The sequence below is a fragment of the Saccostrea echinata genome, unplaced genomic scaffold (genome assembly GCF_033153115.1).
Source record: "Saccostrea echinata isolate AGI-Se365-2 ecotype Australia unplaced genomic scaffold, CSIRO_AGI_Sech_v1 ptg000052l, whole genome shotgun sequence".
In the NCBI taxonomy this organism is placed as follows: Eukaryota; Metazoa; Mollusca; class Bivalvia; order Ostreida; family Ostreidae; genus Saccostrea; species Saccostrea echinata.
This window is the reverse complement of record NW_026889801.1, coordinates 4,540,914-4,554,263: the sequence shown is the minus strand read 5'-3', so window position 1 is coordinate 4,554,263 and position 13,350 is coordinate 4,540,914. Positions and strand designations below refer to the sequence as shown.

General features: G+C 33.6%; 1 protein-coding gene across 12 annotated transcripts in view; it reads right to left on the bottom strand.

Moving 5' to 3' along the window:
- Positions 1–8,437: 8,437 nt before the first annotated feature.
- Positions 8,438–13,350, bottom strand: part of LOC133204112 (neuron navigator 3-like) — a 160,142-nt gene continuing 155,229 nt past the window's right edge. For 11 of the 12 annotated variants that reach the window (XM_061339873.1, XM_061339866.1, XM_061339870.1 and 8 more), the window contains 4 exons: positions 12,992–13,260; positions 12,670–12,788; positions 12,199–12,417; positions 8,438–10,990 (listed from right to left, as the gene is read on the bottom strand). In XM_061339873.1, the coding sequence (XP_061195857.1) occupies positions 10,850–10,990; positions 12,199–12,417; positions 12,670–12,788; positions 12,992–13,260 (748 nt within the window). In that variant the 3' untranslated portion in view covers positions 8,438–10,849. The remainder of the gene's footprint in view (positions 10,991–12,198; positions 12,418–12,669; positions 12,789–12,991; positions 13,261–13,350) is intronic. The other variant, XM_061339869.1, reaches the window with a different exon arrangement.

The following is a 13,350-nucleotide window of genomic DNA, read 5'->3' as shown; positions in this document are numbered from 1 at the left end:
AGAACACCAAGGTAACTCAAGTGAATGTTGTGGGCCAGGCCTCTTATTTAAATTGCCCACTTTCATTATCCCTGCAGCTTTTTAACATCTTATTTGGCATATTTTGTTAAGGAGAAAATTATTTTTCTAACATTAATTTCACTGTGTTTTGTACACACCATAGAGTAATATTTTAGATACATCTGGGATTTCATATAAAGTGCTATTTTAGATCAACAGTGAGTCTCTTTAATTCTATTTTTAACACATTGCCATGTGGTTGGGACTACTTTCATGGCTAACATTTTCTTGTTTAACTAACAAGTATGCATTTAAAGAAATGTACCTATTGTAGTGAGTTTACATTTAAATCAAAGGTTCTTCACAAATAGTTGTAGCCACTTAATTGGTTTAACTATTTCATATTTTTTTGGATTTTTTGGTGCACTACTAAAACCTGTGGCTGCGCAGTCCTGCAGGTGTATTGTGCACTTCATAGCTGCAAACTGCTGCAAGTGTCAATTAAGCTGCATATACCCAGAGATTGTTTTCATTATGAAGATGACATGGACCAGTTTTCAAGTGTTAGCAAGGCTTAATTTTTGAGATCTTTAGGTTTTTATTTTTAGTGAGTCTCACTTGGCTGCACACAAAACCAAACCCTTAACTCACTAAACAGGTACTGCTAAGCAGTATTGAAAAGCGTCTTTGATTGTTCTACAAAGTCATCGGCGCTTTGTTTGAGTCTCAAAATATTCACTCATCAGTCAAACAGGAAAGTTTATATTTTTTTTCACTGCCTACTAATAAAAATTGACCAAGGTATGTTTTAATTTGACAATACTTCAAGCATTACCCCACCATCCACCCTCCAAAGACAGCTTTTATATACAATTTGTCCTTGTGATTGAATGTTTATTTGGAAATTTGCATAATGTAAGTTTTGTTTCAAAGTTCGATAACTCAAATTATGTCCCTTTGAACAACGTAGACAAAACAATTACTGATTTCTGCTTGATATTATGTAAATGTTTAAGTAATGCTAACGAGTAACAGGCTTGTATACTATATATAAGACGTTAGAGAGACATTCACAAATGACCATGTGTTAAAGTGTGAGTCAAACAGGAAAGTTTATATTTTTTTTCACTGTTTTGCCTAATAATAAAAATTGACCAAGGTATGTTTTAATATGACAGTACTTCAAGCATTACAATGCATATATTGTCGGACAGTTATATTTTTATTTAAAAGCAAAATTGATTAGCCTGTAATTAAAGAACTTCACTCGACACTCTAATTTTCCTCGGGATGTTTCGCATATTTCCATATCATTGTTTCAATAAAAAAATAATCAGCAAAAGTAACTGTTCTTTGATGAGAACTTAGCTCTAAGTACCGTTATCAGAATATATTCTGTTTATTCTTCCTGGTGCTTATCTGCATCACTCTCAAAATTTGCACTCATCAGTCAAACACGAGATTTCTCTCTTTTTCAATTTTTTATATACCCAAACTAGGCGTTGCATAAAATAATAAACAGCAATGAAAAAAAAAATTGTCAATTTAAAAAATCCTTCGACATTATTACTGCATTTTTAATTCAGATTCGTATGAAAGAGAACAATCATATACGAAAATGTGAATGGAAATAATCCATCCAGTCTGTTTTTCAAAACTTTTTAAAAATTAAAAATATATTAGAAAATATGTTAATTTACACCTTATTTTCAATACCATAATGTAAAACAAAAATGGACTTCATTTTATTGAATGACATTGCATTGTAGTGCAGTGCAATAAAATGCAGTTAAATTCTTATTATGGTAAATAGAATAAATTCTCTTGCAAACAAAAAAATCCACTCATCAGTCAAAAAGGAGTGTTCATTTCTTTTGGATCTTTTGCGCATACTCAAACTAGTCATTCGATAAAAACCCCAGTAACACGTAACTTTACGAAAGTCCTTCGACTTAATTACTGATTGCTAATTTTGATTCATATCAAAGAAAACAAATATTTAAGAATATGAGAATAAAAGAAATGCTCTCTAGTCTGTTTTTGAAACCGATTTTGTTCAAAGCATAAAATTTAAAAAAGTGTGTGTATTCAATCAGTTTTTAAATTCAATTAAGAAAAAAAAAATGACCAAGTTAATTTGATTGGACAATTTGGCAGGCATCACAATGTATCGCATTGTACTGCAGCAGAGTGCAGTATGGTGCAATTCTACTTTTATTTAAACAAGCACAACTATTTTACTTGTCAATGTATTAGAAATATTCCTCACCATCCACCCTCCAAAGACAGCTTATATATACAATTTGTCCTTGTGATTGAATGTTTATTTGGAAATTTGCATAATGTAAGTTTTGTTTCAAAGTTCGACAACTCAAATTATGTCCCTTTGAACAACGTAGACAAAACGATCATTGATATCTGCTTGATATTATGTAAATATTTAAGTAATGCTAACGAGTAACAGGCTTGTATACTATATATAAGACGTTAGAGAGACATTCTTAAATGACCATGTGTTAAAGTCAGAGAAAATAACGGTTACGGGTAATGTCGCGTGTAAAGGACTTAGTGTGAGCTTATCTCACTAAACAAGTACTGCTAAGCAGTATTGAAAAGCGTCTTTGATTGTTCTACAAAGTCATCGGCGATTTGTTTGAGTCTCTTAATATTCACTCATCAGTCAAACAGGAAAGTTTAATATTTTTTCCCACTGTTTTGCCTAATAATAAAAATTGACCAAGGAATGTTTTAATTTGACAGTACTTCAAGCATTACAATGCATATATTGTAGGACAGTTATATTTTAATTTAAAAGCAAAATTAATTAGCTTGTAATTAAAGAACCTCACTCGACGCTCTAATTTTCCTCGGGATGTTTCGCATATTTCATATCATTGTTTCAATAAAAAAAAATTCAGCAAAAGTAACAGTTCTTGAGAATTTAGCTCTAAGTACTGTTATCAGAATATATTCTGTTTATCCTTCCTGGTGCTTATCTGCATCACTCTCAAAATTTGCACTCATCAGTCAAACACGAGATTTCTCTCTTATACCCAAACTAGGCGTTGCATAAAATAATAAACAGCAATGAAAAAAATTTGTCAAAAAATCCTTCGACATTATTACTGCATTGTTAATTTAGATTCGTATGAAAGAGAACAATCTTATAAGAAAATGTGAATGGAAATATTCCATCCAGTCTGTTTTTCAAAACTTTTTAAAAATTAAAAATATATTAGAAAATATGTTAATTTACACCTTATTTTCAATACCATAATGTAAAACAAAAATGGACTTCATTTTATTGAATGACATTGCATTGTAGTGCAGTGCAATAAAATGCAGTTAAATTCTTATTATGGTAAATAGAATAAATTCTCTTGCAAACAAAAAAATCCACTCATCAGTCAAAAAGGAGTGTTCATTTCTTTTGGATCTTTTGCGCATACTCAAACTAGTCATTCGATAAAAACCCCAGTAACACGTAACTTTACGAAAGTCCTTCGACTTAATTACTTCGTTAATTTTGATTCATATCAAAGAAAACAAATATTTAAGAATATGAGAATAAAAGAAATGCTCTCTAGTCTGTTTTTGAAACCGATTTTTTTCAAAGCATAAAATTAAAAAAAAGTGTGTGTATTCAATCAGTTCTTAAATTCAATTAAGAAAAAAAATGACTAAGTTAATATTGATTGGACAATTTGGCAGGCATCACAATGTATCGCATTGTATTGCAGCAGAGTACAGAATGGTGCAATTCTACTTGTCAATGTATTAGAAATATTCCTCACCATCCACCCTCCAAAGACAGCTTTTATATACAATTTCAATTTGTCCTTGTGATTGAATGTTTATACGGAAATTTGCATAATGCAAGTTTTGTTTCAAAGTTCGATTACTCAAATTATGTCACTGATTCCATTTTGCTTTTCCTCATAAAATTCACTTGGTTTGGTACAGTATTTTTTTGTCCCCCGCTTTCACTGAAAAACTTTTAAACAAGCTAATTCAGAGAATTTTTGTCCCCCGCTTAGGGAAAAAAAAAGAAGAGCATGCGCAGTTCGAGGGGTGGGTGCCCCCCCCCCCCCCCCTGGATTTGTAGAATTATTAAATGTATATATGTATACTGAAGCAAATAAAAAATGCCAATATGGATATAAAGATTTGATTGCTTATTCTTGAATTTGTGTATAGAAGATTCTTTATATGTAGAATATTTATCACACTGTAATAATGATTTTTATTATGAGTTTGTACAAGCCAGACGTCATAACTTTTTCATTTCACATGCTGAATACAATAATTTAGTAAATCCAATTAAAAAAAAATCCCCCCCCCAAAAAAAAAAAAAGAAAAAAAAAAAAGGATCGTCCAGGATTTGAACCCGGCACTCTCACATGCGAGGCGAGAGTTATACCCCATTTGATAATACAGCAAATTAAATACAAACATTAGGTCACATATAATGATTATATTCACGTTCGATATTGTCAAAATTTTACACAATACATGGTGTCTAATTTAGCCTTTACTAAACAGTTCTAATAGATGTAATAAGAAGATAAAGTCCGCCGACAACCTGTATTATACGTAATAACTCTCCACATGCCCCTGTGCTAAGTCAAGCGACTTTTAATACAATAAATAATAGAACCAAAAAACGGGATGGGACACTTTGAGAGGGGCGAGAGAAGCCCTAGGGAGTTATGGTATAAAATTTCATTGCAAAAGCTCAAAAGCTTCTCGAGATATCGCCCGGAAACAAAAGTGTTAAACACACACGGTATGTATGAATTTACGACCTTGAACTTTGACCTTTTGACCTCAAAATCAATAGGGGTCTTCCTTAGGCCACAGGGAGTTGTTATTTAAAATTTCATTGCAAAAGCTCAAAGGATTCTCGATATATCGCGCGGAAACGAAAAAGTTTAAATAGACAGAATTTATGACCTTGACCTTTGACCTCAAAATCAATAGGGTTCTTCTTTAGGCCTAGGGAGTTGATATGCAAAATTTCATTGCGAAAGCTCAAAGGGTTCTCGAGATATCGCGCGGAAACGAAAGTTTTACAGACAGACAGAAATACAGATGGACGGACGGACGGACGGACAGACAGACCCAAATTAATATCCCCCACTTTCAGTGAAAGCGGGGGACAAAAATAATCAGACCTCAAAAGTACACTGTGACTTTTGACATATTCCTGTATAGCTTCAAGATGCATAAACAATTTAGGTTTAGCGATGTTTAGTGACCCCTCATGGCATAGTACTCGTGTAAGCGAGTAGGTCACAGTGTCTTGATACACACTTGGGGCTCAAAAATTCGCCAGGTTTGATTATTCTACACCTCATATTATCCAAAAATATTTAGCTGAATTGTTTGGAAGATGAATAGCTGTGAAATTAAGAAAGTAAGTCACTGTGACCTACATTTTAGTTGACACACTTCGAAGTTTCAAGGTACATCAATTGATTAAGCTTGATGGTTCTAAGCACATCATAATATTCATGCCAAACTTACATGCATTTAAAGCAATTTCAAAATGAAGAGCTATAAATTAAATTCATCAGGTCATGTGACCCACCTTTGGGTCAAAATACCCAAAGATTCTCAGATGCATAAACTGACGAGATTTAATACTATTTTTATATCTTTGGAAATGATTTTATTTTAGCAGAAAATGAGCTTAGAACCCAATGATCTGCTTTCAGGATATCCACTCCTCAGTCAGGTACGATGACTCTGAAAATTATTAATTAAAAAAGTGGGACTTTTTTCTGTGAATTCACTAGATTTCCTATTATGATAGAATGTAATCATACAGCAATATACATCAAATGCATCACAAACAATTTTTTAGGGGTGGTTGGGGGTGGGGGTGTCAATTTTTTAATGTTCGCACATTGGACTTCATTATGAAGGCATAAGTTTTAGGGAGAATGCAAGCATATGGCTTCATTTGTGTTTATATGTTAATAATAAAGCCTGTGCAAATAGTTTCACATTTCATTTATTTTGAGTACTAGTATTTAATAACCTTAAGAATACTCGCATTAACCTTGTTATACATTAAATACTGGTGTATACAAAACAACAGATATATCTCATTATACCGGGCATTATACTGGACTCACTTCTTATGATACTTACACTTCTAGGTGTCAATTCTTTCAGCTTTAATTCTTAGCTATAAAAACTCTCTATAGGCTCTTCCTCATCCTAATGTGTACATGTTCACCTCTTCCAATTCTAAGATACCAGAAAGCAATACAGGCAAGAATTGAAAGTGGTTTTTTTTTTACTTAAGCAAGCAAAGGCACATGCTGTTTTACCTTCAGGTCAACTGAGGGACAAAAATTCCACCAAAAGACTTCATGACCATATGGTAGGGAGGGCTTATAACAAGAGGCCCAAGGGCCTTAACGGTCACCTGAGTATAAAACAACAATTTAGAGGATCCATAAAGTATAAACTGGTAGATGAAGATTTGTTGCCCAAAAGCAAGAGAAATAGGATGATCAGGATCAATGAAATAATTGGTCTAGTATTCAGTAACAACTCATAAATTAAATTCTAATCTATCCCCCATTTATCACTATAGCAATGCAGACAACTAACAAACTAGTATTAGTTCTTCCGTACTACTTTTAACTCCATATTGTGACCTCTCACATTGGCCTCTCTTGGTCTTTGATTGATTGATTATATATTGTTTTACGTCCCATTCGAGAATTTTTCACTCATATAGAGACGTCACCATATACCGGTGAAGGGCTTCAAATTTTGACCTTTACTCGGCACTCAGGGCCATTGAGCAGTGAGGGATCTTTATCGTGCCAACGCCTGCCGTGACACGGGGCCTCGGTTTTTAAGGTCTCATCCGAAGGACCCGCAACTTTCACTTCAAAGTGCCGAGCGCATGACGAAGGAACAGTTGCTACCTATTTTTTTTTATCGACTTAGGTCTGTCGCGGCCGAGATTCGAACTCACGACCTCCCGATCACGGAGCGAGCGCTCTACCGACTGAGCTACCGTGAACGGTTCTTGGTCTTTGAAGAACATTTAATAAGTTATTTTTGTCTCATTTTGATTTATTTATTATTTACAAGTCTACCTGATAATTAAAACTATGAAAGTACTTTTTGTATTATACAATAACATTTCTTGCATAATTCTCTTAGTCTATTGACTTTCAAATACATGTACATTATTTACAGTGATTAATTATCAAAAGTGAATGGCAAAGGGGAATAACTTCTCTCAATAGAATACAAATTAATAGAGGGCTGGCCAGGACCAGAATACTTGACCAAATGGTGCTGATGTTCAAAAATCTGGTAAAAATATCCTTGCTTATTAAAACTTTTATTCTGTTTGCCTTCGATTTGCCAAGGAGCAGAGAAGATTTTCAAAGAAATAATGCATTTTCACTACAGAATCAACACAGCCCTATCCTAACACTAAAACCCATGTCCCAGGGTCATGAAATTCACAAATTTGGTAGAGGTACCTTCATCATCACCGTAACTATGCACTTAGTTGAAGATTTTCAAAGAATTAACACATTTTCACTATATTATCAATCCCCCCCCCCCCCCCCCCCGAAACACCAAAACCTGGGACCACAAGTTTTAAAAAAAATTGTAAGAGGCACAATTGTTCATCATAACTATGCATTTTGTTTATCTGCTCAACACTAAGGGACAGACAGAATTATTTAACAGAAATAATGCATTTTCAATATTTTTTTTCAAAGAAATTATGCTTTTTCACTATATTATCAATAGAGCCCCCCCCCCCCCCCCAACCCAGGGGTCATGAAATTCACAATTTTTGAAAAGGCATCCTCATGCATCATAACTATGCACTTAGTTACTTTAAATAAGATTTTCAAAGAATTAATGCATTTTCACTATATAATCAATAGAGCCCAGTCCTAACTCCAGAACCCCTGACCCAGGGGCCATGAAATTCACAATTTAAGAAAAGGCACAATTTTGGTAGAGGGCCCAATGCCTATTACAATCATGTCAAAAGTTTGACTGCTTGGTGTCCAGGAGTAAAGAAGAAGATTTTTTTAAGATTGCATCAATTTTGGTGGTTTTAGCCCAACCCCTTGGGCCCCAGGGGGGCAGGGACCATGAAAATCAAAAATTTTGTTCCCCTTCACCCATAGATGCTATATGCCAAAATTGGTTGAAATTGGTTTAGCGGCTTTGGAGAAGAAGTTAAAAATGTTCAAAAGTTAACGCACGATGACGGACGAAAACAGATTGCAATAGGTCATCTAAGTGACTCAGGTGACCTAACAGAATTTTCAAATTTATTATTATTTATTAATGTATAGACCTTGACATGAAGAATAATCTCTAGAAAGTCCTTGCATTGCAAAACTTAATGCCTGGACTCATAAACAACTACAACAGTGCATATTGTTTGGAAATAAATATTTATTATCAAACATGATTCTCTGTCATTTTCCTCTTTACAAAACATCAAGGAACATACATGTCTGTTTACAATTCATGATTATAATAAGACAAGAAAAAATGTTAATGTTCAACTTAAATTCATCTTTTAATATTATGTTGTTATGGTTGTAAATGGGACTTCTTGTAGAAACAACAAACAACTTGTCAACACCACAACAATCAAAACCTCTGAACAACAAGAAACACCATTCAAACAAGTTTTTTTAATATTTACAGTTATAAATAGTAACATCAGTACAATGCTGACAAAATGACCTCCATTTCTGTACATAGTTGAGATTTTATTACATATAATTCAGCACCTTTCATAGTGTATTTGAAAAATGTGTTCACCTGGAAAATAGTGTGCAAACTGAGATAAATATGCTGATATTTCTAATAAACATCATGGACATAAAAAAGTCTCTTTGATATACTCCCATGTGATGACTAGCATAAGGAAAGAATGTGAAATAATTATGATCACTCTCAATGAAAAGTTTCAGAGAGTGTTACTACAATCTATATATCTATACAAAAATGATATTGCCACTATGGCCTGAATGAAAAAAAAAATGTACTGTATAAAATGAAACCTACAGCTCTTGTATGTGGAATATTCATGGATATCTACTGAATATGAAATATTTGCATTAATGTAAAATTTTATCCAGGGTCTGAAAGCCATGATCCATGCTTGCTGTTCTTGGCTGTACCAACATTAAGTCTTTCAAAACAAACATGACCACTACAGTCTGCATTATACTCTTAATTATGCCACATACAGGTATATGACATGCAGTATGTACTTCACATGGTTCCAATTCACACAATTTTGTTGTACTATAGAAGTTAATTTACAAAGAAGCCTAGTAATAACAGATAGTTGATGTCCTCTTTACAGAACAGTTCATGTACACATACATGTATTAATGACACAACAATGAAAAAAAATATTTAGGAAACCTATGCCCCTCCCAAAAGTCGAAAATGGTAAGCTAAAGGCAATGCATATTTCAAAGCGTTACACACCCTAACCAAAAAAGCTTTGATTTTTCCTGAAACCTGCACATTAAGGGATTAAGCAATTTTAAAAAATGCATAAAGCAAGGGTTTTTGAAGCACAGAATAATAAACGTGTATAGACCACAGAATTAACATGAAAAAATCAATTCATGCTGTCCAATTGAACAAAATACAATGTCATTGAAAAATTCATTTGCATTTACCCTCCACATATTAAATAAATTTGACAATTTACGTCTTTCAGAGAAAAAGTTCTAAAAATAGTTATAAATGAAGAGTTACCTCCCTGCCCAATGATCTCCTCATGGATGAAAACCATAGGAGATATTACCCTTAAGAAAGGCATAGCTTTCTTAAATTTCCATTTGCAAATTTAGATATGTACAGAGTCAATGTGTCACTTCCTAAACAGACATGTTGCATTGATAAATTATTTAAGTTCAGTATTTACAATTCACATATTTGCTAAGCTGTGTCGGCAGTAACGTTCTTGGCTGGTCGGACCTTAAAATAAACAGAACATGGAATCATAAAATTTTCTGTCTTACAATTGTATTTTGTTTTGTAGAAATGAATCAGTAGAAAAAAAATTCAAGGAGAATTTAATTGCCACAGATTTTCTTAATGAATGTTTAATATTAATGATTGCTAAAAAAACTGTATACAATGGTGCAGCAGTTGGGAAATGTGACGCAAAATTAATACCATACTTCACACATACAACACAACAGAAATAAAAATCATGCAACATGCCGTTTTCCTACATCTACTGTACTATTGTACATATACTGTTTAAAAAAACCAACAAATTCATCTTGATGGTTATCATTTGCATTTGATTTAGTAACATATTTTGCAAATGTTTTTAGTTTGCGTCATGTCCAGGTACATTTAGAAATACATGTACACCTTCAAAGAAATTAAAATTGCACATCTTCCAATTGGCCTTACCGGGAAATCAAAATTAAAAAAAAAAAATTCACCACATTTCATGAAATGTAATAAAAGCACCCTTTTTTCTGAGTAGCTGCCTATCCTCTCTTATCTAAAGTATTATGTGGTATGACTTAATAATACTTTCATTTATTTTGAAGAAAAATCTGCTTTTGTTCAGAGACAGAATTTCCATTTTAGGCATATAGTATTTGGCAATATGTTCAGTAAATATATGTACATCATTTTCAGTTTATAAATATGAACATCAACAGTTCTTTTTGGTCATATAAATTAAACATGATATCATTTACTTAAAAATTAACTCTAGAAAATCCAAGCTTCTAAACAATCACAGCATTCAGCTTCAGAATCATTAAAATGTTTGAATTCAAGGAAAAATTTCAATTTTTCAAATAGTGGACTCTACGCTTGACGTAGACAGGTCCTGTATACTGCTGCTTCTACTGCCCACACTGGCTGAATCGTCGTCCTGTCCGCTCTGAGAACTAGAATAATTAGCGGCTTCCTGTAGACGTTTGATCATGTTATACTGAAATGTTACAAAAGAAACAACATACTAGCAAGTTAGATAACTCTATATTTCAACAAAAATAACATTCCAACAACAGACCATTTGTCCTCCTATCTCACTTATTTAGAGTTAAGTTTTATTACAAATACTCTCCTCTTTATCTATTTTTACTTAATACATATTTTTTTCATAAGATAAAAACAATTTCCAATAAAGTTGCTATTAAGGTGCCAAAGCTGTATTTTTAGGTTGGGATTAAGAGTTGCAATGATGAAATAATAGAAAAGCCATAGGTTTACAAATTTTGGAACATGTTAATTTTTTTTTCTCTAATGAAAAGGCATGATGGTCTGTTGAACAAAACAAAATGCATGCAAGACTTGATGCACAATGCACATGTATAAATGGTAAAATTGTGCATGCAACCAAAACATGGGTACACACAGCAAACTAATTTTTTTTACCTGTTTAAGATTCAAGTCTCTCTGTTAATCTTTCTATGCTCGAAATAAAACTACAATCTGCATAGAGACTACACTTCAAAAAAAGATTTAGATTTGAGTGCCTATAGTTTTTTTTCTTGAATGTTTTTTTTTAAATGAAGGTTTTAATGTATTTGTCTGCACTTTTCATCACTTCTGGTATGATGGTATCAAAATAAAACAACACCCTGAAAACTTCCAGCCACAGTATAAACTTGAACATTTTTGTAACTGTAACATTACTTTTAGGTGTTTTCTGTACAAATACTTACATTACAATATTTTAGGTGTTCTTTTATTTTATAAACTTACTTTAAGCAACTCAGTTTCTACCAGTTGTTTGACTTTGGTTATGTGCTATGTTGTAGCTATAGGTAAGTTAAACTAAATCTTATACTACTTACAAACAAAAAAACTTGAATCTGTAAACAAGAAAGGTACAGAATACCATGCTTTTTATCTGATTATCAGCCTTTTTTTGGCTGAATATAGGAATCCAAATCAATTTCCGAAAGACGTACATCTACATCACTCTTGACCTTATGTACTTCACCATGAATATACAACATCAAGTTGTCCGAAACATTGTGTTAAACACCGACAGTGCCATTAAAGTGAACCATGAAAGGAGTTCGAAACAATGGAGATAAAAAAAAAAAGAAGTGGTGTAATCTATCTGCTAAAAACAAAAAGGGCCACAACATCCAACAGAGAGTGAAGGTTTAGATTCTACACATGACTAACCAAGGGGTCAGTTGTCGATTCACCATGGTTGGTTGAGTCAGTAGACTTTGATTTCAGTGGGACCCCAGACGAGGTGGAGATAACTCCCTGGCTGTCGTAACCCACATCCTCAGGCCTGATCTTCAGCAGGGAGGGATCCTCATCCTTGGCCGTCGCCCATGGATACGACTCTAGGACCCAGTCTGTGGGGTCCTCCCAAGGTGCTCTTTTTCCATACACCTATTACAAAGTAAACTATTATGAGAATATGGCTATACTGTACATTCATGGATAACAGAATGGGAATCTCTTCTTAAAACCATTGATTCAGATGCTAATACAACCAATATCAATTCCCAGAGTCTCTTACGCTCTGTACAATGTATGTGGTTATTTGGTAAAAATCAATACAATAACTAAAGAATATACATGTTAATCACATATGTATGGTAATTGTGAGGTCAATAGCTGGTTGATTATTCTGACACAAACCTGCAGTCCCTCTCTGACAGCCTCCAATAGATAGGGAACAATGGAATAGTTCCACAAGTCTGTAAACCACACCTTGGACCCAGCAATCTCCATTGGACAGGACAGGAACAAACGTGGACCTGTAACATTGTATCATAGACTTAAGAGCTACTCATTCAACAATTCTTCACATGTCAGATCAATCCTCTTGCAAAATGACTTTTCCAACAAACATTTAATTCACTTTCCATTCATCAAAACGTAATTCAAGTTTTCGTTTAAAAAAAATGATTATATATATAAAAAAAAAAAAAAAAAAATCAACTTCTGAACAGTCTCTTACCAATGGTGACATCAGAAGAGCTATGTGTCTCCAGGAACTTGTTGAGGTGGAGCCAGACTTTAGGCACCCAATCAATGATCTTGTTAAGGTCGTTGTTACGGATACCAGTTCTGACCTCTGCCTCCACAAGTTTTCGTCTGAGATACCTTCCCAGGAACCCCTTGACAGGCTCCATGTGGTTGGCACACAGGACCCAGCGGAAATTGTGATGGAGCTGTAGATTTGTTGTGGAACAGGTGGCCTGATTCATAGTTCCAATGATGTAGGGACTACAAAATAAATTCAGTACTGAATTTTTTTCAATCAGGTTAGTACATATTGCAATTAAAAAGAAGTGGTCAAAATATTTCTTTTGAGGA